We start from the raw sequence: 27,463 nt of genomic DNA, 5'->3' as shown, positions 1-27,463 counted from the left end.
AATGACAGGGCTGCTTCACTTGCTTTGCTGCTAACTGTCTGTCAAGTTTGGTCTCCCAGTTTCTTTGCCATTTGGCCTTGTAGAGGGGGGGTTAGATTGCGCGGCGTCTTAGGTTTTAGTTGTATGTTGTGATTGTACACCAAAAGAAAAATTATGCCTGTAAGAGAACTGATACTTTACTGTGTATAAATTATGAATATGGATTTGTAATTTTAGAAAACGTGAGATTATTTTAATCAACAATCTATAATTTTGACCATATTAATTATAACTTATGATGAGATGTTTTAAATATTTTAGATAAGTTTTTTTTCTTATATTATAATGCATTCGATTTAATTGGATTTAATACTATATTTAAATCGATCTAAACTAAATTACTTTATTTTTATGATCGGTTAAATTTTGTGTCTAAAAGTCTAATCAAACAACACTATTAACCCTCCTAGTAAAGAGCATTAGTATACAAGATTTGAGGCTAAGAATCTTAGCATTACAGAGGGAAAATTCACTTTATCTCAGGATACCAAATTCCTAGGTATTATGCGGATGGCTGTATGATTTTTACCATTTCAATTTAGATGTTTACTCTTAATAATTGTTTATATCTAAGTGGATCTAGAGTGATGTTATTATAAATTTGGTTTCACGATTTACCTTATATTTAAATATTATAAAATTCAATGCTAAATATACTTATAGGAGAAATAGAATTCACAATGAAATCAAATACAGTAAAGTCATTGATGAACAAAATTTATGGGCAAAAGGTCGTCACAATATGAGAATCTAGATTTACGCTCTAGTGTTTGAATTCCCTTTCCTTTGTAAGCTTTTCCACGTCTTCAACTCCCTGAGATCCCATTTTAGTTGCAAATACCTGTTCTTTTCTTTCTGAAGAGGCCACTCAATCCTTTATTTATTTGGGTCATAAGGTTGTGAATTTTTGTAAAACAGAGGATTCGAATCCTGCACACAGGGATATGTCCAAGGACAAACAAATACCTTTATTTGATTGAGCATTTTTGTCCTTATTGTCAGGTAGCATTCAGTTTGTGTGTGACAGAGTTTTACCTGAGTCAATGCTTATATACTTTGTATAATTTCATTTAATTATAACTAAATTCAGCTTTAGTCTCTGACAGTTTTATGAAAACTCTTAAACTCAGTGCAAAAGCGAATCTTCATGAAAACTCAGTGATACCAAAAATGCCTTATGATTATTAGCAAGCATGAACTCAAAAGGACACTTCTTATTCCTTTGGCATTGCAAATTGAAAAATCATATAAAGATGTGATACAATTTTCCAGCAATATTTTGTGACTCGACATATTCAATGGTAAAAAATGAACTATATCGTTGGCTAAATACAGGCAGAATATCCCGTGAATTCTCCCTCCCTGTGGTGATATTTGTTGTATATTACCCTTGATGTTTCTTTACAGCTCGTCAGCTTACAAACGCTTGCATGGAACAATAACTGTTGTAACCAAGACCCACCCCCGCCCTCCCCCCTTTTTAATTTACAGATACAAACCTGCTTTCTCAGTAACAGTGACTAAATAAACATACTCCTTGAGCTGGATGGCAGAAGCAGACATTCTAACAGAAACAACAAAATTCGCCAGCACTCCCATTTATGCCACTAAGAAAATGTGAATCTTGAGAAAAGCGATAGGCCAGATCCTGAAGTATCGCTTGCAGGATTTGGTGGAACATCTGTTGAGTTGTGATATGCCTGTTGACACTTCTGTATCTGCACTCACGATTAAATTGCAGAGAATTATTTCCTTTTCAGTCATAAAAAAACAGAACATTTTGGTTTAAAAATAATTTACTTATATTCTGTTAGCCACTAAAAGAATTTTCTGTATCATACAAACAATTAGGAAATAGCTTTTGACTTTTCTAAGAGATGTCCTTTTAAGATTATATCAGGGAAATTATGGGGAAACAAAAGAATTACATAGCACGAAAACTTTTTGAGCATGAAACATCCTGATTTGAGCAATTACTTTAGTGACCATCTAATTAAATGCTTGAACATATATTTGAAATTTTCTTAAAAGAAGAATATGTTTAAAATTTCAAAGGTTGCTTCAGAGTTGTACTCATGGATGAGCCTCTCAGTGGAGCATATTCAGTCTTAGCCAAATCTTTTATTGGAAGTCAAAATTACTTCAAAGTGATTTCTAATGAAAACCCTTAATTTTAATTTTTGAGATGTAATAGCATTGTATAGAGTGCACCTCTTTACTTTGCACAAGTTCATTCCTCCCCCATAAAGTCTTGAGGATGCAAAGTAGAAGATGACAAAATTACCTCTTCTGGACTAAACTGAAGCAGCATTCCAATAACGGGTAGCAATACCTCAACTTCACCTGGTCAAAGAAAATATTTACATTAACTAGCTTCTCAATCTAGCTAATAAATGTAAGGAGATAAACAAAAGAGAACCTCTTCATTTTGTTTTCAAAATTCATACCAGTCTCAAGCAGCTTTAAGATAACATTTTTCAAATATGTCATATCAACACCTTCCCTTTTCTTTGATCTTTCCATATTGCGAAGCTCATCCTTTAACATTGCCTCCTACAGTTAGAATATTTGAAATTCATAAGCCTAGGTTTGCCAAAAAAAAAAAAAAAAACACAACAACAACAACAATAAAAGTCTTAACTTTTTCCTTTGTGTCAAGGGAATCTATATACAAACGTAAAATCATATTAGAAATTTCAGTTTTAAATAAACCTAGAAAATTAGTCCTGCAATTAAATAAACAATCATTGACCTTGCAGAGTGAGTCACTTGTGACATTTTTTATCAGATGGAAATACAATTACAAAATTTTAACACGTATGTACCTGTTGGCTGTGGAGACGATTCTCACGTTCAAGCTCCTCAATTTCTTCCTATAATAGCAACATTATATTAGATTATATCATGTAGTATTACAAAAGAAAGGGAGATGGCCTGATGGGGTATATAAGAGAGATTCTAAAAATATAAGACATACTTGAAGAGCTAAAATATGGCGCTGTGACTGTGCTAGCTCTTCCTCTCTTTGGGCTTGTTGTCTAGCCAAAATCTGAAATTATGACAAAATATAAAAAATAAAATAAATGGTGGAATCTCAAAAAGATACTAAATAGATGCAGGAGTCTGAAAGAAATAGTTTTGTATATTTTGAATAAAAAATCTCTCAACTTCCACAGCATCCCCCCCCCCCCCCCCTCCCAAAAAAAACGAGATGGTGAGATCGAGATGACACAACTAAAACAGTTGTACAACTTGATTGTATTGCTATGCACTACTTTCAAAATAGGAAAAAAAAAATGTCTACAATACATACAGAGATAAATGATTTAAACTGAAAATTGAAAATGAAAAAGTGCTATACCAGAATTTGCTGCTCTGCTTCGGAGGGGCTTAAATTTGTTGCATCCAATTTATGCAAGGCTTTACATAACAGTTGAAGAAAGAAATGTCACTTACCACCTCTAAATGTTTTACTTGTGAAAGCATTTAGCAACAATATGATAAGAGATACTAAAAAGAAACTTTACAAGTGGAACAACTAACTGTCATACTATAAATAAATGAATACCTGTTGTATAATTATCATTCTGATCGACCTGACAACATTGTGAAACCAGCAGATAAATATGCCAGACCAAGGAAATGATAAGTATATGACCAATCTCTTAACTCTCGTGATATTGAAAAAGCAGATAAAAACATACTGATGGTCTTGATTGAAGAGACTGACGAAGATTCTTATTTTCATCTAAAAGTCTGGATATTTCATAGTCTTTCTCCTCAATCATTCTATCCGCAAGATCATGAAATGAAGCATGCTCTTCCTAGAAGTTATAGATTCAATTAGCACAAGAAGAGACGGGGAAAAACACTATTTGAGGTGGGTGGGTGGGGGGGAATAGGGAGTCCAAGCACAGGTTTAAGGATTTGAAGAATACCTTCAGTTTTTTACATCGCTGTTTGAGCTCTTCCAATTCCTTTTGCATATCTTTTGTAGCAGTTGCTTCATTTTCAGCCTTCATTGCCTCACATCTGACTGCAAAGTTTGATTGAAGTTAAAATCTATACCAAATTCAGACAGATAGGAGAATCAAAGAAGTATAAGATATAAGCAATTATTTAACCAAGTAGCAGAGTGCATTACTTCTCCATGTTTCTTGTACATTTTGAAGACTTAGTCCCCATTCCTCTTTCTCTTTTAGGTGTTTAGCATTAGCTGAGTCAAGCTTTATTTCTAAGCTCCTTATCTGTTGCTTGACATTTTCAAGGGCTGTGTCTCTGAAATTAATAGAATGAGAGGTTGTGAAAGCAAGAAATGCAATTACTGTAGTGTATCCAATTTTTTACCCAAACATAACACAAAATCAGTTACTTGTGATTCATCTTTCCTTCCATATGTTCATAATTATCTAGTATTCAAAATCAGGCAGACAAGCCCATATAGATTTGTCAATAAATATGACACCTTTCTGCAAGCTCTTTCTCATGATTAGCCATAGCAGATTGAAGATCTTGAAGAACTCTATCCCTTTCTTCTGTTATTGATAATACTTCATTTTCCACCTCCTGAAGAAAATTAAGAATGCGATTGGTGATTAATTTATATACACTACTCAAACAACATCTTCTACAAAAAACTGATAAAATGTACTTTCAGAGTTTCCTCTAGATCTTTGAGTTGTTCAGAATCTTTAGCAGCAGCCAGTTCAGCATCCTTCTTTTGAAGAAGTGCATGTGCACGAACTTTGTATGAAGAAAATTCCTTCTCAAGAGAGCTGATCTGCAGTGGTACAACAACCAATGTCAAACAGCAGACATGTAGTGTTGTAAATGATGTGTCTAGTCTTTGAATGTTTTGTTGCCAAGAGACTAATCAACAACCATTCAAGGATGTGGGATTGAATACAAGCTATATTTCCATAAACACTTTTTAATTATAGGCTGTATTGTTATGAAATATAAAGAGATAAAAATATCAGATTCTTTAAAGTACTAACCATCTTGTCAACCTAGTAGTGCCTATACTATGTCAAAACATACCAACAAAAACTTTAAACTGTATCAAGTTACTATTACAATAACAGATACAGCTCAGAAACAGGGTCCTCTCCTAGAACAGGGATTCTATATGATATTACATTATCACACAGCATACTTTCTAATTTAAATAAAATATGCTGATGCTCCACAAGAACTGTTTGGCACTCTTTAAGCTACGAGAACAAGCTATAGATCAACACAATTTAATTAGTTTAATTTTCTACAAGCTATTTAGTAACGGAAGTTTAATTAGAACCTCTTCTTTGGCAGCCAACAATTCAGCATCTCTCATATTGAGGATTCTTGTTTGTGTGGATACCTCTGATTCCAGCTGACCTGAGCATTGTCAAAAGCATAAATATGCATATTAAAATGAATATGAGAAAGCTTACAAAAGGATTAATATGTACTTCTTATTTTTGCTACTTCAACTTCTGCACGTATGCAGTTGCTCTCTGCAATTTCAAGTTTTGCTTTAAGTGCCTGAGAAGCAGTCTCCCAGCTTTCCCTTTCGTTTTCCTAAACACACCACAGCTCAAGATTAAAGTAACCATATAACAAAACAATCCAGTATTAAGTTCAGTAACAATAAGATCTCAAAATTTCTATACATTCCAAATTCTCTTTAAATACTCATATCCTCGTTGCCTATGCCAAAACCAATTCCAGCAAAAGACACCCAAAGGGCTAAAACCACAATTTTCTTCCATGTATAAAGGGAAAGAATATTGATGACAATTATTACATTAAATTAACATATGAAAAAATTGAAAACCATTCTCAGCAAGATAAATAATAGAGGAATTTTATTAAGTGATTTCAACATGTAAAACAAGTGTTTCTGTTAACTACAGAGAAGCCAATGCATTATAGGCAACTTCATTCTTGATTGTACAAGCATAATTTTAGGGGAAAACTCAACCCAAATAATTATTAAGGAAATCATTCTTCCATGTCAACAAATGTAATGCAGAAGTCAATGCATCATTTAAATTTGCATAAACAGGATCATTTGCAATTCGAGATGCTTCCACATTTACAAGACACGAAAATTGATTAGTAGAATAAGTGACAAAAATTCCCAAATAGTTCTGTAGTCAGTTATTGAGCAGATTCAAATTGTCTATTGGGATTTGGGACACAGACATAATAGTTGCCTAACAAGACGTTACACATAACAAGATAGTGTCATTGTCTAAAACAAGTCACATATCATGTACTTTCTACCTGTTTTATTTTATATTGATTTTAAAATTGAATTTATGCATTACTGAACTGATTTTCTGAACGGTTGAACGGTCAGATGTACGCATAATATCACAACAAACATTCTTGGTTAAGGAAAAGGGAGAAAGGAAGAGAAACCCAACACATAGTGGAACACTAATTTACACATTCTGAAGTCAGGACCATACATGCTCCTCTTTTATGTGAGAAAGCTCCCCTTTCACACTTTCCACAGCTGCTCTGAGTCGTGCAGCTTCTCCTGTTGATGCTGCTTCCATCTCTGCAATTCTGGATTCTTTTTCTGCAACTAGAACCTGGAGGCATTAGTGGATTAAGCAAGGTCAGGTCATCATCAGGAAACTTCAGACAATTTCAGGACCACATTTACTTATATTATATATGAACTGACTGGAAAGTGGAAACGTCTGACATATCCTGAAAAAAACTTTTATTCTTCTATAACAGTTCATTCAATTATTACCCATAAAATTAGTCCGTTGACTGCAAACTTAACATTCAGAGAGAATTTAAATAATTAAATTTAAGTTATATATGTGCTACACATGCACATACAATTTTATATGAAATGTTGAATTTAAATTTAAGTCAACTATTCAAGACAAAAACATGCTGCACAGTACACAAAAATACAAATTTATATGAAATGTCTAAGAATAAGAAACTCATCACCTGATGCAGTTCATCCTCAAATGTCTCCAATTAGATTAATTCAAGGCCAAATAACAGTTTGAAAGTAAAGCCTGAACCTTTTCAACATTGGATTGGTTGGTGGTTTCTGATCCCAAATCTATTTATAAATAGTCTGGTTACCTTAGCCATGGCAGACCTCTATTTAAAAGTGGAGCTGCTCACTAAAAGAGCTAACCATAAACTAAAAAAGACAGCCATATATAATAATCATTAAGATCTGGTTATCAATGCCCCTTTAACAACCTAATGGAACACAATTTCCAACTCAGCAGCATCTTTTCCCCCCGTCTTGAACCACATCAAGTATGGAAAAAGCCCACGATCATTGAACTCACCTGCAGTGAAGAAATGGATTCAGTTGCCTTACTTCTGTCGGACAATGCATCATTAATTTGAGCCTCCAAACTCTCGATATTCTGCAGAAACAAACATTGAGTTGAAGCCAAAGCACAAGTAGATTCTAAATACACAGTACAGATTATAGAACATAACCTTTTATTCAATTTCAATAAAAGAAATTTGAAGAGGGATTAAATAAGCAAGGATATAGTGTCCTCCTAAAAGATAAACTATGAAAAAGTCAACCAAAAATGCTAGAGCACATGTACCTTTTGATGTTTAGCTGAGAGCTCAGCTAGAGCAGCTTGCCTTTTTTCTTCAGCAGCCTGAAGCAACCCTCTCATATCTTCCAACATCTGAGTTATAAATTTTGTTCAAGGGACATAGTTATATATAACAACTTTTAAATGATGTGCTTCCAAATAACAGAAATACACAAGTTTCATGACACAGATATTACTGCAGACAAAAGTTACAACAATAGGCCTTTAAAATATCATAAAAAGTCATTAAAATATCTGAGAAGTAATAAAAGGTGTTTTGAATCAGAGAGGACAAAAACACATAAAGCAAACACTTAAAGTCTGACAAAGAAAGATTTCATTTCTAAAATGTTGTCTTGTCACATTAGAGGATTCCAATGGACTCAGTGCAGAACACCATTTAAAGGAATGGAGTAGACATATTAATATATTTTGGCCTAAATGTAAATCTGCGTTTGAGAAACAAGTTGGGTATAAAATCTACTTTGCTATGTATTAACTAGTCAAATGCAAAGCATCAATTATTTAGTTTACAGCCATAAATAGAGTATGTAGTTAAGTTGTATATGCAAATATCTGCACCAGACAAAGTTATAATTAGACATCAGCAAGAAAAAACATTAAATAAACATATAAGAGATCCAAATCAAATAAACACTTCAACAATAAAAATGAACAAATCATTTGTACCTGTTCCTTTTCTGCAATTGACTGTTGCAATGCCTCAATAGCATTCTCTTTAGGTTGCAATGAACGCCTTAAATCTTCCATGGTATCTCGAAGACTGGGAAACATAGATTTTTACATCAATAGTAACAAACGGGGGTTATAGTATATACATAGGCTACAGTAGTGGCTAATCTCAGCCAGCTACCATAGTTATGACCTACTCCCTCCAGTCTTGAATATAAGCCAAAAAAAAAACTAAATTACGCTTATTAAGAAAGTTGGTTAGAATCATTTAATTGTACCAATTTCATTTAAAAGATAAACCTTTTTTCCTAAATTACCCTTCCTTGGAACTTGATGTCAAGAATAAAATAGTGTGGTTGAAAACAAAGCCCCAATTAAATGAAGGGTATTTTAGGAATGGTCTTGTTAAATTAGGTAAAGTTAGTTAAAATTTGCTTATATTTGAGACCAAGACAGGTTTTTTTTTTGTGTATATTCGAGACCAGAGGGAGTATTATAGTATATGTATAACAAACATTCCTAGTGAATAACTAATCAATAAGGCACACTGAAGCCAACCTATAAGAAGACAAAAAGCACTACCTCCCATGCATGCAGATGTGTTTCTCCATATTTCTTAATTAAAATTTAAAATAAAAAGTAAACTAGTCATGCATGGATAAAGAAGAAAGGGGAGAAATAAAGGGAGGTATAAGCTGTTGTGATTTGATCGTTGCAATCACAAATTAATATTATACATATCAGTCCTACAATACAAGATAATTGATAACATAGCTTCTCCTGACATACAACTACAGATACACAAGCTTCCAATTAATGGATGTACCCATCAATCATCATGATGAAAAGTAAATTAGTGGGCTTACTTGTTGTTTGCACTTCTTAGTTGTTGTCTATCACTATCCATGGCTTTCAATGCCTCATTTGCTTGCTTCCTAGTGCGCTCTAATTCTTGTTGCAATGCTGACTGTTGGGATGATGCTCGCTCTGCAATTTCATTTACCTCAGAGAAGCGGGCCTCAAGATCATCTTTTTCCTACAAATGAAATTTCTCAAACAAAAAATTAGACTCATGTCACCATAAAAACATATAAAATAATCCAGTGAAGAGCCTCTAGAGAGTAAATTGTTTTAATGGGTTGAAGCACTAAGAGATAGGAATAACACAAACTACTAATGTGGCTACACTGGACAATTTTTATTTTTTTTCGGGGGGGCAGAGAGACTTTAACAGCATAAAAGAATAAAAAGAAGAAAAGGATATAGCAAAAATTCACCTTTTGAACTTCTTGAATGCGCTGTTTTGCTCGTTTGTGAAGCCTATTAAACTTGGAGTCAAGTTCAGAGTACTTCTCTTCACGCTCTTTTACTTCTTGGTCTAACTTCGTTCGAGCTACACACAAAAAAGTAATCCAATGCATTCATTCTAAGGAAGATAAAGCCATTTAGACCAATATTAATTATCTTTTGCCTGTATGATTTCAGGAGCCACTAAATATACTGTTTATATTTATATCATTCTTAAACTCCAAGAGGAAAAATAATCCAACCTGTAGATGAAGGAATTGGTTTTAGAGATGAGCTGGCTTCCAAACAAGTAAATAAGTAATAATACAAATGGTAATATTTAATGTAACTCAAATTTGTTCATTTATGATTGATGAATCACTTTCACTGTTTCATATAGGCAACAGAATCATAATCAAACCTTCTGCAAGCTTTTCAGAGAGCTCTTGGGCCTTTGCTTCTGCCTCCGAGTAAGCCGTTTGAAGATGCTTCAAGGCCTCTTCTGATGCAATTCTTGTTTGTTTTTCTTCCAGAAATTCTTTATTTAACAATTGTATCTTTTCCTTTAATTCTTTCACAATGTCAGATTCCCCATCTTCAGAGCCACCAACTCCTTTCTGTATACTAGAGTCACTATGTACACTGTCTACATTTTTAAATCCCTCAAACTGGGACTTCAAGAAGTCATTCTGAAACCTGAGGTCCATAACCATTTGTAAAAGCTGATCGTGAGTATCAGCAGGACCTTGATCGCTATCAGACAAACCATTTTCCAATATAAGATTTCTGTTGCTTCCATCTTCATTATGATGAGTCACATCAGGCAAATTCTCCTCAGGTCTAGCAGAATCTTCTGCGTGAGTATCCATCATTCCACCAGTATCCCCTTCACCTGATGCAATCAACCTCTTGCAACACAAATCTTACCAGCATAAGCTGCAATTGGACAGTCAATAGCCATGAGCCCACTATGTTATATGAGATACAGAGAGAAATTTTCAAGCAGGCATTGATTTACGATAAAGCTACTTAGCATCTTAACTTAAAGATTAAAATGTTAAAGTGGATAACATCAACACATATTTTTGTAAAAAACATCAATCACAAACAACTCCAAAGGCAAATCGAGCATTAAAATTTTTCAATTCAACTTCAAAATGCTACACACATGAGAATCCATAAAACCGAATCAATCTAATGATTTTTCACGAGAAGCAATAAACAGGTTACTTAATCAGCTAGGGAGAATCCAAAACAGAGCTCAATTTTGGTGGCATTTGATTCTATTCCTCAAAAACATTGTGATACATTTAATGGAATTTGAATTCAACGCGAACCCAGTAGCATCATTGAATAGGTAGAAACATTCAAGAACAATGGTTCCATAATTGGAAGTACCTGATTGTGGGGAACCAGTTCTGCAGAATGAAAGTGGAAGAGATTTCAGCAAATAAACGACGGTTAATCAATTTAAATGCGGGAAGCGCCGGTGGAGGTGAGATCGCCGGTGGCAGAATGGATCTCACGCCAGCGTGCACGGAAGGAGAGTAGAAAACGCTGCCGTTTCCGAATGTGCCAGACACTGTCTAATACGAACTACGAAAGAGGATTTGGATCCAGAACTACTGATGTAATATTTTGATTTGACGATGGTATTTCAGTAATCGTGCTCCAACTTTTCTGAAAAAATTTAAAGAGAAAATCAAACATATTTGGAAAAAGAACGTTAAATAGTGAAAATGACAGAGATTTGATTCTCTAGTAGTATGTATAAAAAATATTTTATTGAAAAAAAGATAAAACTCAGTCATCTCTACATGTTGAAATTAGTTTTATCACTTTCGACTGTAAAGATACGTTTAAATATATGTACAAGTTTGGTCAAATTTTTAAATAGCTTAAAATAAAAATATGAGAATTGATAAATAATAGGTCAAACTTTGTTCTCAAATTTTTAAAACGGATCAATTCTATTTAAATAATTTAACCTATTTTCATCCCTATAACACAAAGGTTTGTGAGAGACTAAAATTTTACTAAAAAGTTGCGGTAGCTCTTCCTTAACACCTATGCTATTGAATGACAAAAATAAAATACTTTTTGATGATAAATTTTTTTGCTATTGTAAAATAAATGAATAAATTCTTATTTCGTCTTTGAATTTATGAGGTATTGTCGTGATAATCCCTAAAAATAGAAAATAGTAAATAAATATTCAAAATTGATTATTCTTTATATTTGAGAAATCAAAAGTGTAATTAAACAAGTTTTTATCAAAATGTTATATTTTACTTTTTAAATTACTAAAATGATATTAATTTTTACCTTTCTAATCTATATGATCTAAGTTAATTTTTTTAATAGTCTTCTGGAAGGCAACTTTTATTTTAACAAAAAATTGTCATTTTTTGTTATTGGTAAACTTTGTAGCATTTTTTTATTTACATTAATCGAACTCAAATTTACAATAACCCTTATATATTTGATGAACCAATTGAACTAGATGGGTTGAGGATGAGTTTGGCTCTCCTGATTGTCATCTACACAAAGGTGAAAATGGATAGAATTCAAATATAAAAGAGGTAGGATTAAAATTTTAATATTCATCTCCATTTCCGTCAAATTTTATCTAATTCGAAGATACTTACGGGTAAACTAATTATTTTATATTTTTTAAATTATAACAATAAAATATTTAATATATATATATATATATATATATATATATATATATATATATATATAATATGTATATATATAGTAGGTATTTTAGCTACCTACACCAAATTATTTAGAAAAAAAACCCAATTACTTTTGTGTGCGTGAATCTCTGTATATTGTGACAAAAAAATTATTAAAAAAATATAATGATGACAGTATGAATACAACTATAGTTTGATATTCATTCTCATTTTCATTTTATAAATTCAAGTAATACTTTTATTCCATATATTCTTTGTCAAAAGTGAGTGGGTTGGGATGATGCTAGCGAGTAAAGGGTTATTTGTCATTCCTAAACTAGACCTCATGATCAATTTTTTAGCATTTTACTTACACCACGGATGTTTTTTTTCAATATATATATATATATATATATATATATATATATATATATATATATATATGGTAAAAAAAAAATCCATTTTGGGGAAACCTGGCAAAGCTTGTCGTCTCCAATCAAAATTGTACTATTTTACCTTGGCAAAGCTTGTCGTCTCCAATCAAAATTGTACTATTTTACCTTTGTTTGGACAAACATTTAGAAACTTAATTTTAGTTTATAAATTTAATTTATATTCCTTTTATGAAATTAATTTTAACTGAAATTAAAATAAATAATTCAAATTCATTGCTGCATCATATACTACACGAAAAAGGAGTTTTCTTTCTTTGTTTGTCGGAGAAAAATACAAATTAAACATAAATATATTGTATTAATTAATAGATAAAATATTAATAAAACGTAAGTAATTAATGTATTGAAGTTAAGATGGAATCATTTATATATTGTCTGAATTTAATCATTAACGAAAATAATTCTTTGTCAAATTTTTTATACTTTTCGACTAAACTCTGTCTTTCTCTTATGAATTATTTGTCATTTCTAAACTAGACCTCATGTTCAATTTTTTAGCATTTGACTTACACCACGGATTTTTTTTTCAATACTTTAGTAATTTTAAAAGCATGATATATAATTTCGGTAAAAAAAAAATCCATTTTGGGGAAACCTGGCAAAGCTTGTCGTTTCCAATCAAAATTATACTATTTTACCTTTGTTTGGACAAACATTTAGAAACTTAATTTTAAATAATTTTAGTTTATAATTTATATTCCTTTTATGAAATTAATTTTAACTGAAATTAAAATAAATAATTCAAATTCATTGCCGCATCATATATTACACGAAAAAGGAGTTTTTTTTTCTTTGTTTGTCTGAGAAAAATACAAATTAAACATAAATATATTTTGTATTAATTAATAGATAAAATGTTGATAAGACAAAAGTAATTAATGTATTAAAGTTAAGGTGAAATCGTTTATATATTGTCTAAATTCAATCATTGACGAAATTAATTCTTAATCAAATTTTTCATACTTTTCGACTAAACTCTGTCTTGAAAAACTCTATCTTTCTATGATGAACCAGAAAATTCAGATAAAAAAATATATTAATTTTCAACATATTAATTTTCAACTACACGGCAGAAGGAAAAATTAACTATATATTTGAAGAGCTAAATACTAGATCGAATATCCTCCCTCCTCCCACATTGTTTTACTAGGACAAAAAGGGAAGTTGAAAAGCAGAAGCTTAGATAAAGTAGCATCTGCTTCTAAGTTTGTCTACAGAAATTTGCTATACTGGTGCAAAAACCGCAGGCACTCAGCAGCATAAATTGTTATTATGTAAACCATAAAATACCATTGATATACGAAATCCACGTTATCGTTTGGAACTGATCCTGATTCTAATATTAATTATAACATCATGCCTCCTTTGAAGACAATGCATGCCAAACGAGACTACGTTGCCGAACCTCTCAAATGTTCACTTCATTTCTATCTGGATGCTGCGCTCCTGAAACATTTTAAGATATTTAGACAGAGGAGGGAAAAAAGCTTGGTAGTTAACAACTTGAACAACGTAACAAGTATGCCAAGGGTATAGGCGAGGACTTATCATTTTAAGCATTGAAACTTTAGTCCTACTGAATTTTTTTTCCTCATATTCAAACAGGATTAAAAAAAAAAAAGACAGGAAGAAAGCTAACCATTGGGTTTTTCATCTCTGAAGTTAGTAGCTACATGTGTGAAAAAATCTTTAGTAGCATCTGCAGAATCCCAAGAACAAAATTCGAGATATAAGGATAGCATGTACACTGAAATTTTGTGGTAACATTGGTTAGAGACTAGAGCATAGAAGACAAGTTAAGAGTGTCATGGAAACCAGAGCAGGATATGCAATATCTACTAAAGTTTCAGAGAAGTTTCTGTATCGGTGGATTTCTTATAAAATGAATTAAAAAATAATTTCAAATATATTTTCATAGGTAACATAGGAATGTTATAGGCATAATATACTGGTCCAATGAATCACAGGACAAAAGAGATGGAAGATTTTGGGGCCTCGGCCCCTTATCTTTAACAAGAGAAAGAGAAACAAGTAATTCTCAACGATAAGTCATGCTCCAAGTGTTGCTTACCATGCTTCATGGTTAAAGATGGGTCATGCTCCTGTAGACCACTAATGACTTTAGCTGGTATTCCTGCCGCAATGCTTGATAACAGAGCAAATAAAACAATAAAAGAAACATCACATTTTATTACAGAAAGGAATCCAGGTAGAAGCTGCAAGTATTGTGTAAAAGATATATTCATTAGTACCAGTGAGGAGGGACATCTTTTAACACCAGGGAACCCGCAGCAATCATGGCACCTTCACCAATCTTTATATTTCCAAGTATAGTTGCACTAGCTCCAATTAGTGCCCCTTCACCTACTTTGGGATGGCGATCACCTATTTCCTTCCCCGTGCCTCCTAATGTTACACCCTGTCAAAAATCAAATGTATCATGCAAAGAGCATAATGAATGTCTGTATTAAAATAGCACTGTTTAAAAAATAGTTTTAATCCGAAATATTAATAATAAGTATTATAAAACAATTTCTTAAATATTTTCCCCTCTTAGAAATAAAGAAAATAGAACCAGATTTGAAAGAGAGAATCAAATTAGCTTTCAAAAACTGTCTCAAGGATTGTTGTATCAGTGGAAGGTTGTACAGAGATGAGAACATAAAAAATTTGTTGTCAGTTTATTGTGTAGAAAAATACAAAGCTGTTGAGAAGATATATATTAGTAGTAATTCATAAATATTTTTCTCTTATGCAAGAGCCAATTTGTTAAAATGAAATCATATAGGAAATAATAAATAGCTAATTTATTTGAGATGATTAAAGTTTGTAAAAGAACTAGCAAAAATAATCATAAAAGAAATTAATGAAGAATCACAACTCACATGCATCAGTGAAACTCTGTTTCCAACAATAGCAGTTTCACCAATAACCACACCTGTCCCATGATCTAATAAAATCCCCTCCCCAATTTTCGCAGCTATATGAAAAAACCATAAAACCATAAAGTTCAATAATAATCAAAGACCAAAGAGCTTTCAATATCTTCAACAGAGAGGCAAACATCCTTCAAGACAAAACTCAAGTTATCAGTTGTCTTACTATAAATAAAAAGTAAGGAAATCAATTGTCTAAGTGCCATCAAGAATTGAAGACTGAAGTCTCAAGAATACCTTTGGCTTTATTAATCTATTTTTCCATATTCAAAAAAAAAAAGTCGGCTGGAACAACAAGAATCTATTGCCACAATATATTGCATCTCAGTTTGCTTTCCTAAAACAAAACTATCCCATACATGTAACTTATGTCCACCTCTTAATTTATTATACAATTGCAAGCAAAGATGAAACCGGCATACCTGGATGAATGTCCACACCAAAAACCTGTGTGGTAAAAGATAAGGGCTTGGATTATCAGGAACAAAAAAATGAAGCTCCCTTATATTTTTTGTTCTTATCAAGGTTAACCAACTAGAAAACTACAGTACCTCACTAACACGACTTTGCAAAGCTAGGGCCAAGACTTTGCGCCCCTGGTGCCATAATGTATGGGCTACCCGATGTACTTGCAGAGCATGATAACCCTGTGGAACATAGCACAGCATCATTAAACGTCAAAAAGAGTCCTATAACAAAGGTGACACACATTAAGGCGGGAAATTAATTAAAAACAAATTGGCATTTTTGTAATTATGAAGAAAAAACAGAAAACATTTTTTGAAGTCAGTCAAACCTTACTACCACAAAAAAGTATGCATTCATAATAATGATTTTCGAGGAGACTGATATATCAATTAAACCCCATCTTCTAACGTTTAACTACGTGAATTAACTCTCAGTCACAGAAATAGTGCATTATGAATGCAGCAATGTATAAGGAGTGAAAACTGGAAGAGAAACAGAGACTTACCTTCATATACAAAAGCGCGGAGCAATACGACAAACAAGCAGGGTCACGATCTTTAAATGCCTATTCAGAAAACGGCACCAACGTAAAAAATCAAACATCAGAACACACACCTGACACCACCCAAGCACTAACAAGCTTAAATTAAAGACTGTACTAATTGAGTTTCTCAATGACCCATATACACTTGGGTCCATCCATGTTGATTCCATTCAATATTTAACAAAAAAATTGAGCATATCATGACATTGAATAGTCTCAATGAATTAACTAAAAAAAATAATATTTAAACCACAATAATAAAAGAATTTAACGTCTATGTACAGATAATTTTATCCAAAATTACTTTAAAATAATTATTTTAAAGATCAACAAACTTAATATATATGAACTATGGTGGATTGTGACCGGAAGAATGTGAAATCCTTTTTATCCTGTCAATATATAACATTTTTCTCATAATAAAAACTGGACATGACATGACACTGAATAACAAAATTACATTATTAATTCAATGTTACACCATGTCCAGATTGTTGCTAATTTAGTCAAATATGTGATGAAAGCAGGATGGAAAGACATGATTTAAAGTGAAAGAAAAGAAAACTTAGTCCAATTAGTAAAGGGATCAAAATTACCAAGTACGATATTGAGAAAAACAAGTAAGTGTAATTCCTCCTAAACAATAAAATATATTCACATGAGACGGAACATATTTACTGGTTATATCATTGGCAATTGCCTGAATTTCAAGACCAATTCCATATTAATCAATATTAGATTGATTGGTCTTAAGTTATCGACAAAAAAGATTTGTCCAAGTCACTTTGTTTCTTTTTGTCCAAGTTTTTTTTCTCTTTTTGTCTAACTCACTGGGAAATGAATCCAATGACTTCAAAAAAATATTGAATAAAGAGTCATATAAAGTGAAAATCTGTGTACGATTCTGTAGAATGACAGTAAGGGTGACTTATCTGTCAACTTTTCCACTAGAAAAAACCAAACTCTTGCTTTAAGTAAAGTTGACAGAGTAGGCTTAACCTCAGGATTTGAAATTACTGTTTATATATCAGGTATTGGCCATAATTTACAAGTAGGCTTAGTAAGAGGTAAAAATGTAATTAAGCTTAAATAAATTGCAGTAAAAATGACCTAATTAGTATTGAGATCAAAATTGTGAAATCAGACAAAGTAAGAACAGAATTAAGCTTAAATAAGAATGACCTGAACATCAAGGCGAATGGATCGCTGGATAGCTTTGTCATGCAAAATGACATTGCAGAAGATATCCATAAGCTGAGTGGCCAAGAGAGTAGGGTTTTGGAGACGATTAGCGGCGACAAACGCCAATGCTTGCTCCAAGCAATCATGCGCCAAAATGCTAGCGTACAAGAAGCTACTCAGAATCGGCTCCTTCTCCGCCTGCACATAACACCATCAATCAGTAATAACAATTGAGAATTGGGTCTAACAGAAGGGCCTAGTCTACTACAACGTGGTGAACAAGGTTCAAATTCCCGTTAGAAGAGGTGTTCACATTTAGTAACTATTGTACCTCAAAAAAAAAAAAAAGTAATAACAATTAACAATTCTCAATTAAAAAAGAAAGAAAGAGGGATGTGCCTCGAGCTTGGCTTCGTCCCTGACAGCGTTCCAAATCGGGTCGGGTCCGTCTAATTCGGGTTCTGGTGTCGGGTCGGGGGCGCCCATGGCGTAGACGGGGAAGATGCGGTAGGCGGAGGAGAGAGAGGGAAGGTAGATAGGTTCGGCGTCGTCATCGCGGAGACGGCGGTGGTGGGCGGAGAGGGGGCAGTGTTGGAGCATTTCGTCAGGGGAAGAGAGCCAGGTGGCGCCGCGGGGGTGGTGGTGGTGGTGGTAGCGGCTCAGACAAGCCATGGCATGGGTTGAAATAGGAGAGGGAGAAGGAGTAACCGTTGTGGGAAACACGAGAGGGGCGAAGGCGTAGATGACAGATGGTGGAGTTTGAGTAGAGAGTGGTCCTCGTGCTTTGGATTGCGCAGCTGCGTTTCGCACCTCCTACCAGGTTTCTAAACTAATCATTTATCTGTTTATTTAAATTATGATACTCCTATTTATTATTGTTAAGAAAAGAGTTAAGAGCTTTTTTTGTACAAATTTTACAATAATGGATAGTATGAGTATTTATTCATTTTGAGATGGATTAAAGAAGTCGGAGAAAGATAATAAAGGTGAGGTGAGAGATGACAAAAATGCGACTACACCCTGAAATAAATGTGGCATTATGAATGGTTCAGAATGTGCCCCTGCAACATGCCGAGTAACCTTTACAATTCCCACCGATCAATGAAAAAGCTAAGGTAGCCTTACGCCCTGTCCCTACACTTGTGGTTGTAGGCCTCATTGTGTGCAAAAAGAATCAAGGAGTCACTTTGCTCTCTAAAAATGTAATTAACATTATGCTTATTAGAGAGAAGAGAAAATAAGCAATGAAAAAAGAATAAGAACTAAGGTTGATTGGTTAATATGAAAAAAAGTATAAAATTGTCTCATCAAATCATTCATAGATTAACCCATCATAGGTCCATTTATTAGTTTTAAGATTATTTGTATTTATTCACTCGAATCTAAAGGGTTTTATTATTTCTAATTATTTATATAAATTGACCCACTTATATTAATTTATTGGTTTTAAAATTCTTCACTCTTATCCACTTAAGACTAAAGAATTATGTTTTCTTTAATTACATGTAAATCGATTCAAATGGTTATTTTGATAGATTCAAGTTTAACTTGATCAATCAATATTTAATTTATATAAGGTTATCCTAAATTGATCTCCTGTCAAATCAACCTTATCGATTATCTTTGTAAAAATCAAAATCACATTTAATCACTTAAAAGAAACAATCTAGAATAATTGAGACTCACTTGTGTTTTTTTTTCCAGCTTGTTTCATCTCAATTTGAAATGAAAACAAGTACCTATAGGATCCATCACAAATCATCACAATTCAGTCGTGGTTCACTCATAACAAACACATGCTTTCTTCTTTCGTTGCTTTTCACTTTCATTCCTCTCACTTTTACTTAAAATTTGACAATACACTCGAATGACACATAAATTTTGATTCTATTATTTAAATGTTTTAAAATAAAATAAATTAAAATTCTCATCTAATCATTTTGCTGATAAATATAAGTAAATAAAATATAACTTTTTTGCATTACTACTCTTACTTTTAATAACACTAATATTATTTGTACTTTTTTTGTAATATTTATGGCAAATTCAATTCTTTTATTTTTACTGTATTTTAACTTCAATAAATAATATTGTAACTCTAACAAAAATGATGATGACAAATTAAAATTTATGTATGCAAATTAAATTAAATTTGTTCAAAAATAAATTTATTAAACACCATTTATCAAATAAATTACTCAAAGTATTATGTGGAGCAGGGATCTGTTGAATATTGATATATCATGTACTACTATTTAGTAGTATTTGGAGAATAACACATAATTTTCAAACTAAAATGCTAAAGCAAACACCAAATGAATACGAATTCAAATTATAAGATTAATTTAATGATTAAAATGATAAATTATGGGTTTAAATGATTTGTATTAGTAAAAATTGATAAATTAATAATTAATATTGATGGATAAAAAAAATTATAAATCAATTAGCAAATTAGGGGGGCTTGCAAGTTGCAATAGGTCTGTCACAACTAGAAAAGAGGACTAACTTTGTCTAGTGGAAACCGGTAAGCACCAAGTCAGGCTAGTGGAAAAATCATGTCAACAGGGCTGCTGACAACACAAAGATGAGAGATATTAATGACAAATGACAACGCGCATTTTGTGCAAAGAACCAATTATTTTGGTTTATTTTTATAAATAAAATATTTAACATAAGTTTTTTTTCAAAACAATTTATCGCATGAGTTATTTTTAACCGTTCTTCGATCAAGATTACATATTTGATTAATAAGTTTAAAGAGAATATAACATGTGTCAAAGAGCATATCACATATTATGTTTCTTTATAAGCCTATTAGTTAAACTATTAATTTTAAATGGTTAATGATACCGTAAAAAGAATCTCATACTAATAAATTATTTTCAAATATACTTATTAATATTTTGTTTATTAAAATAACCCAAAATATCACGAAGCACTGTCTTAATTAGGTCAATTAGGGATGAGATGATTAAACATTCCATCCCATACGGGAGTATAATCTTTAGGAAAAAAAAACTTTCATTAAATTAAGTCTTACATTTTATATATCTTTCATACTTTTTTTTTTATATATTCTAAATAACGAACCAAGTGGGTGTTGATTTTCTAACCAAGTGGCGAATCTCCTAGCCAAGCATAGCCTCGATCGATCTACAACATGCGTATGATAGGGTTCAACATAGCTTACCCTTTTAGCTGATTTTCCAACAGCGATTTTTCCCAAGTGGGACATAAACAAGAATATTAACTTTGGGTGGGAACAACCATATGTACAATGTATAATTAAAAGGGTAAATTGCCACAGTATAAGACATGCTGATGAATTGAAATAGCAAAACTTTACAGTTAAAGTGATTGATCCTTCAAGACTTTTCCCCCCTTTTCTCATAAACGCGTGTGAGAAAGACAGGCAATATGTATGGTTAGTAAGATATGGACTCAAATTTGAGTCATAACTTTGTTAAATATATGAAGAAATAATGTTGGTGTTCATATTAGAGTTTAGGATTGTCTCTTATAAAAGACACATGTAATTTATATAACCAAATATTAATAAGATTGATTTAAAACTAACAAACTAGAGGAAATTGACAATACATAATTTATTGAATGTTACTAAAAAACATTTAATTATCATAAGTGTTAGGTTATAGATCATACATATGAAGCAGATTAACAGAAGGTTTGATCATGTGTACTATTAGTACTTTGATTGCAATCGCAGAATAAGAAGAAAGTTTATATGATTATCTTTTAATTATTAGAGGTGAGAACAAATCGGAATGAATATGGCATTAAAAAGTTTGATAATAAAAGTGATAAGAAATAATATAAAAAAATTATGAGGGGATTTTATTGATCATAAAAAATATATTTTTTAATATTTTAAATTCTTAGTAAAATTTTGTGCCGATTCTGTCGAATGTCTCAAAATCTCTTTTTATTAGTGGAGTTAACACAAAGTTTTATTAAATAACAAATATATTTTGAGGAAATATTGAATATATTTCGAAAATATAAAAAAATAATTATGTTACGTACTTTTTTCGTCATGCCACAGTAAAAAGTATCGAATTCAAGCTTTGTATGAACAATGAACTGACTATTGGCGTTTCACTTTCAGAATGCCTAAAAATTTAAATAATGTGTTTCAATACTGAAAGTCTAATTATTAAAGTGATAAAAAGCACTTACCTATTAATGATAAAAAAAATTAAATAAATATTAATTTATCAAATTTGTTTTAGAAGGTGTTTATGCTTTTTTAGTAATATCTACGGTTGAAAATACTTGGAGCACCCAACAAAATGTAAAAAGAGAGCAAATATGTGGTTCATACTTCACCCTAAAAAAACGACAAGAAAAGCACAAAGTCAGTTCAACCTGACTTTGCCAAAAACACAGAATGATTGAGGACAATAAACTAATATTCGACAAACCAATAATTAATAAGATCTAAACAACATGAACTTGTCTTGTCCTCAAGTAGTGGCCTAGCCACCGCCAATTCTCCACACCTCTACAACTTTTATTTGATAATGTATTTGAAGCAAATCTTGTTGACTGTGAACCATGAAAACTTTTGGATCTTTTTGATACCTTATGTTCTTTTGTCCCTTTATTATATAGTAAAAAGATGAATATGACTAGTTGTATGTGGTCTTGTACGCGTCCAGAGACATTCCCTACTAAAGCCAAGGTTCCAGCTTTGCAGCTAACATGATTACCACTATGAATCGAATAATCAGTTATATCACTAAAAATGGGATTTTGACAATATTCATTATAGGATCACTAAAATACTAAAAAAGATTCATACAAGTGATTCGATACTTACTCCTTTTACTTAAAATTTGTGTTCAATCATATAGCAAAATACAATTTTACTTTAAAATAAAGTTGATCTGATGAGAGAAATATTATTTAGATGTCAAGTAAAATTTCAGATACCATATATATAGTTACAAACCGAAATATATAGGATCACGAACATGAGGATCGGAGTCTTCACCCATGCGAGAGATGTTCATCCAATGAATTTTTTTTATTTATTTTTGGTTAATTAAAATGAAAGACTTTTTATGCATCATCACTCACTAACATTATGATCATATATCTATAAAAAAGTTTGCCTAGCTCAATTATATGTAGCATTAACTTTGTGCGTGTCTGTAGTATAGTACTTCTATCTATCCCCTAGGGTTCTTTTTCTCTCTTTTTGGAAGAATGGCGTGTTAAACATGTGGAAACCACTCCCTGTGTGTTCAAAAACATAAAGCTTCCATGACACTCTTAACAGTTAAAGAACTAATTAAGGGTATGGTTGGATTGATGAAAAGATGGAGTAAAATGAATTTAAGGTATATTATTTTCTATTATTTGGATTAAAAATTAAAGAGTACGTGGAATACAATATTGGAAAGGAATGCCATTCGATCATTTTGAGTATTTTTTTTCTTACTGCGTACCAGAATCGGAGTGTATCCGATGGAACGTGAACTTTTCTTTCTTTATTATATTGTAAATGTATTATTTATCCCTTCCTTCACCTAAATACAACAAAAACAACAAGAGCCAAAGGGAGTACAGGCTACAGAGCTTGGTTATGCCTTGCTGGTTCCATCGTTGTTGAACACAGTGGGTGAATTTTTTGTGAAGAGAGCAGTACCACTGTACCAGTAAGGCAGTAACAAATCTAGAGCTTGGTTCATGCCTGCATCCTGTTCCATTTTCTCTATCTTACGCTCTCGAAATCCCGCATTGTTGCTAGCTCTAGAAATTGAACCAAGCACATCCAAGCTTATAATAACAATGCCCCGAACCATTACACCACATATGAAACCATGATAATATGATCTAGATCCTGTCTTTTTCACTACCAAAATAGGTTATTTCAGCAAAGCTAATTCCTCTAAACCGGATGTTTTACAAAATTATTTATATGTTATGAGTGATTTTTTTTATCACCTAAGATGCAGAAGGCGTAATTCTGAGTGAAACATCTTATATTTTTTGTTTGTTCTCACATGTATTTAGTGTCACTCAAATCAATGCTAAATACCTAATTAATGGAATATATAAGAGTGATGTGTCTTATATCCTAAATGACAAAACCCATGGAGATAAATAATTTGGCTTGGAAAATATATATTTTGGTAATTAGTTTTGCAATAAAAAAGTTATAATATGGATGATAACATAGGGGGTGTTAATGGATAGGCACTTATAGTATGAGTGCATTAATTAACAAAGTTATATAACTAGATATTGTCTTAAATTACATAATGGTATAACTTGTTAACACACTTGTATTAAAATAAAGTATATACATTAGCAAATGTGTTGTGAAACTTGCATGCTAATATACAAATATATATATATATATATATATATATATATATATATATATATATATATATATATATATATATATATATATATATACTTGCGGACCAAGGTTAAGAGGACGGGTTGGTTCTATGACTTTTTTTCTCATTTTATATTATTTAAATATGATTTTTATTAGGTAAATAAATCTGAATTGAAAAATTAATAAGATCCAATACAATTGATAGATAATTGAATTTCTTAAATATGTGATTGGAGTTTAATTTCTTAGTCGTTGGGAGAGACATAACTCATTTCGATGATCTCTATGACTTCAGGTTAATATCATGACTTTTATAAAGATGTTTTGCTTCAACATTTTTTTATTTGAAACTGAATATTATATTTTTTTAATTTAAATTGTTATGCAATTAGTTTTTATGAGGTAATTTTTTTTTTTTGAGAAATTATATCTCAATACTAAATTTTATTAAAATTTAGTTATTATATAATAATTTTTAAAATTTTTGCTAAGTTAATATCTAATTGTTAAATTTAGTTTTTAGTAATCAATTTTTATCGTCTAACTTTTTAAAATTATAAAATTAATAATAATTTTATCTAAATATTATATTTCATTGAATTTTAATTATTATATAATCAATTTTTTTGGCTTGTTAATATATCAAATGGTTAAATTATATTTTCTCTCAATTGAAAGGGTTCTTGTTCTTCAAATCTCAATATAAACAAGTGTTATTGGATTGATTAAATATTATTATAACTTTATAATTAAGATGCATAATAATAGTTATTGTAGTAATGAACTTTGACATTGACAAGATCAGCAAAAGCTGAAAGACATCACATAGCATGAAATAAAGATATTTTTAATTTTCATATTTTATATTTAATAAGTAAAAAGATTACACTTTGTAATAAGATGAAATATGATTTTTTATTGAATATTTGTTAGCGTACATAAAAGAAAATTGTTGAAAAATTAGTAATTATTGGTCATTTTCATGACATATAAGAAAGGCAATTTTTTTTGTGATAAGATATTATGCATTTTGTTGTATGATTAATGTAATAATTTAACGTATTGAAACATCAAATAATATTTTATATAAAATTAATGATATATAGTTGTTAGATAAGTTTTTATTTTGTGATTGACTCCCTTCTCACCTCAGGTTTGTCCTTGTATATATGTATATTATTTATTTTTAATTACTTATATTAATTCAAAGGGCATAAGAAATTATAAAATAACTCAAAAAATTGCCATATTAAGGATCAAACAATGACAAATTATACCACTAAACCAAAAATTACTTTGTACATATTAATGCAAACTAAAAAGATATATTAATTTAAACTTTTTAGACCAATCTTACGGTTCAATTAATAATGTACTTGATCATCGATAGTAACAATGTAATTAGCATGATTTGAGTTCACAATCCAATGTTTTTTTTATAGGTTAAAAAAAATCCATTGTTATTACTAACTTCCTTAAGTTTCCAATATATAAAAAAAAACTCGCTCACCCTAACTAAGAAATTAGTAAGCAATGTGTATTATTTAATTATACTAATTTCATTAAAAAATTATCTTTTCTCCTAAATTATCTTCATGGTTCCATGGAGCTTGATATAATTTTTTTATTAAAAATAGAATTTCAATTAAAAGAAGAGTATTTTAAAAATAATTTTATTATAAAAGATATAAATTTAGTTAAAATTCACTTATATTTGAGACTAACATACAATGAATTTTATTTCCTCTAAAAAACATACAAGCAATTTTTTATTATATTTAAGATGGAGAAAGAATATTTCTGCAACTTTTCCAATTATACCCTCATATGTATTGAGGAATTACTACTTTTTTTCCGTGGAATATTATTAACTTTTATTATTATAGAGTATGGAACACAAATGATATTTCTTCCACAAGTATGCACGGGGATTTAGGGGTGTTTGTGATACAGTTTTGACTTAAAATTAATTTAAATTAAACAAAAAAAATTAAGTATATTATAGTCTGGTTTGATTTAAATTAATTATTTATGAAATTTGAACCAAACTAAATTAATCTTTTAATTTTGATTTTGTTTTTATAGTTTAAAAACTCTATTAATAAGTATTAAAAAATTGCTTAAAAGTTTATTATTAATTGAATAAAACTTAAATAATAAGTAGTTCAACAATTAACAATATAAATAGACAATAAAAAGTTTCAACCATTAAACTTAAAGTAAAACGATAATTATTTTAAATTTAAATAGTACTTGAATAATAACTATTCAACTTAAATAATAATAAATCATTCAGCTGAAAAGTAAAAATAATACGCATTGCTTAGTTTTTAACATTCATAATATTTGTTTCCAATTATGAAAACTTAGAAAGTAAATATCTTTTTAACAATAGTTTCTAAGAGTGTTTGTAATATGAATCTCACGATTTATAAAGTATACTGTGTGATTTACAATATGAGAAAAAGTCAAATCAATGATCATCATTTTTTTATGATTTTTGGTTTTAGGCTTGTTTTGGTTCAATTTTAAACACCTATACGTGAATTAACCAATATGAAGTTGTTCCAATTTAAACATTAGTACGATATTCTAGTATTGGATATGTCTTGTATTAAGTAATTAGTAAGAAAATTTTATGGTTTATAATAATTTTATCTAATTTAAGTTGAATTGCCTCTAATAGAAAATATACGTGGGCAAGAAAAAATGTCATTTCTTGTTGATGAAAATGGAATAGAAAACGGTTTCAAAAGAATATAAAATGAAGTAGTTGAAAATAATATAAAAAGTTACAAAAATAATAAATAAGAATAATTTAGTCTAAATTTCTATAAATTAAATATATCTTAATTTCTGCACAAAAATCTTAAACAACCAAAATTCCGAAATAGAATAAATAGTTGACATGTTGTTTGTTTTTTTTTCTTTTATTTTTCTGTCATAACATTAAGTTACCCTGTTTTTTCTTCTAATTTCCATGTTTTCCATAAAATGAATAATCAATTATATTGTAAATGTTCCAATCAAAGGTCAAGGACTCTCTTGTCCTTTTATTTTACCACCATTTCGTATCCATGACATGAAAGTCACAAGATGTAATTCTTTTTTGAGATGAGTTGAATTACGTGATAATCTAATGCATTTCAAAATTTCAATAGTATTTCATTAATAAAAACTTTAATTCACGACTTTCTGCACAGGGTCTTAAAGGATCTTTAA

At 30.7% G+C, this 27,463-nt stretch overlaps 2 protein-coding genes across 4 annotated transcripts; both read right to left on the bottom strand.

Moving 5' to 3' along the window:
- Positions 1-1,235: 1,235 nt before the first annotated feature.
- On the bottom strand, positions 1,236-11,335 carry LOC100775990 (protein GRIP). 2 transcript variants are annotated; one of them, XM_003538858.5, is made up of 22 exons: positions 10,998-11,335; positions 10,021-10,535; positions 9,590-9,705; positions 9,179-9,348; positions 8,310-8,403; positions 7,626-7,712; positions 7,353-7,433; positions 6,495-6,620; positions 5,490-5,598; positions 5,336-5,415; positions 4,691-4,819; positions 4,505-4,605; positions 4,184-4,317; positions 3,978-4,075; positions 3,744-3,863; positions 3,608-3,635; positions 3,401-3,459; positions 3,017-3,088; positions 2,865-2,912; positions 2,487-2,592; positions 2,324-2,382; positions 1,236-1,757 (listed from the first exon to the last, which is right to left on the bottom strand). In XM_003538858.5, exons 2-22 carry the CDS (start codon positions 10,469-10,471, stop codon positions 1,647-1,649), a joined length of 2,379 nt encoding a protein of 792 aa, XP_003538906.2. In that variant the 5' UTR covers positions 10,472-10,535; positions 10,998-11,335; the 3' UTR covers positions 1,236-1,646. The 2 variants fall into 2 exon arrangements, with proteins under 2 accessions (XP_003538906.2, XP_040862583.1); XM_041006649.1 differs by lacking the exons at positions 1,236-1,757; positions 2,324-2,382; positions 2,487-2,592 and adding an exon at positions 2,608-2,703.
- Positions 11,336-13,807: 2,472 nt separating this feature from the next.
- Positions 13,808-18,854, bottom strand: LOC100775449 (serine acetyltransferase 2). 2 transcript variants are annotated; one of them, XM_006590680.4, is made up of 10 exons: positions 18,265-18,854; positions 17,866-18,063; positions 16,645-16,704; positions 16,223-16,318; positions 16,094-16,118; positions 15,621-15,715; positions 14,988-15,154; positions 14,807-14,880; positions 14,375-14,482; positions 13,808-14,181 (listed from the first exon to the last, which is right to left on the bottom strand). In XM_006590680.4, exons 1-10 carry the CDS (start codon positions 18,535-18,537, stop codon positions 14,144-14,146), a joined length of 1,134 nt encoding a protein of 377 aa, XP_006590743.1. In that variant the 5' UTR covers positions 18,538-18,854; the 3' UTR covers positions 13,808-14,143. The 2 variants fall into 2 exon arrangements, with proteins under 2 accessions (XP_006590743.1, XP_003538905.1); XM_003538857.5 differs by having other exon boundaries at positions 14,375-14,434; positions 18,265-18,844.
- Between the last annotated feature and the right edge of the window lie 8,609 nt (positions 18,855-27,463).

This window comes from Glycine max, chromosome 11 (assembly GCF_000004515.6).
Source record: "Glycine max cultivar Williams 82 chromosome 11, Glycine_max_v4.0, whole genome shotgun sequence".
NCBI lineage: Eukaryota > Viridiplantae > Streptophyta > Magnoliopsida > Fabales > Fabaceae > Glycine > Glycine max.
Note: the sequence above shows the minus strand (reverse complement) of the source record. Positions and strands in the feature narration are given on the sequence as shown.

What these genes read in the sequence shown, in the direction of transcription:
- LOC100775990 (XM_003538858.5), bottom strand. Translation starts at nt 10,471, where the DNA reads ATGATGGATACTCACGCAGAAGATTCTGCTAGACCTGAGGAGAATTTG. An exon ending in GAGAAAGAGCTTGCAGAAAG is followed by an intron (nt 4,318 to 4,504) that starts GTGTCATATTTA and finishes TATTAATTTCAG; the next exon opens with AGACACAGCCCTTGAAAATG. An exon ending in GAATGATAATTATACAACAG is followed by an intron (nt 3,460 to 3,607) that starts GTATTCATTTAT and finishes TGTTATGTAAAG; the next exon opens with CCTTGCATAAATTGGATGCA.
- LOC100775449 (XM_006590680.4), bottom strand. Translation starts at nt 18,537, where the DNA reads ATGGCTTGTCTGAGCCGCTACCACCACCACCACCACCCCCGCGGCGCC. An exon ending in TGCAAAGTCGTGTTAGTGAG is followed by an intron (nt 16,119 to 16,222) that starts GTACTGTAGTTT and finishes TTTACCACACAG; the next exon opens with GTTTTTGGTGTGGACATTCA. An exon ending in CAGAGATGAAAAACCCAATG is followed by an intron (nt 14,182 to 14,374) that starts GTTAGCTTTCTT and finishes AAAATGTTTCAG; the next exon opens with GAGCGCAGCATCCAGATAGA.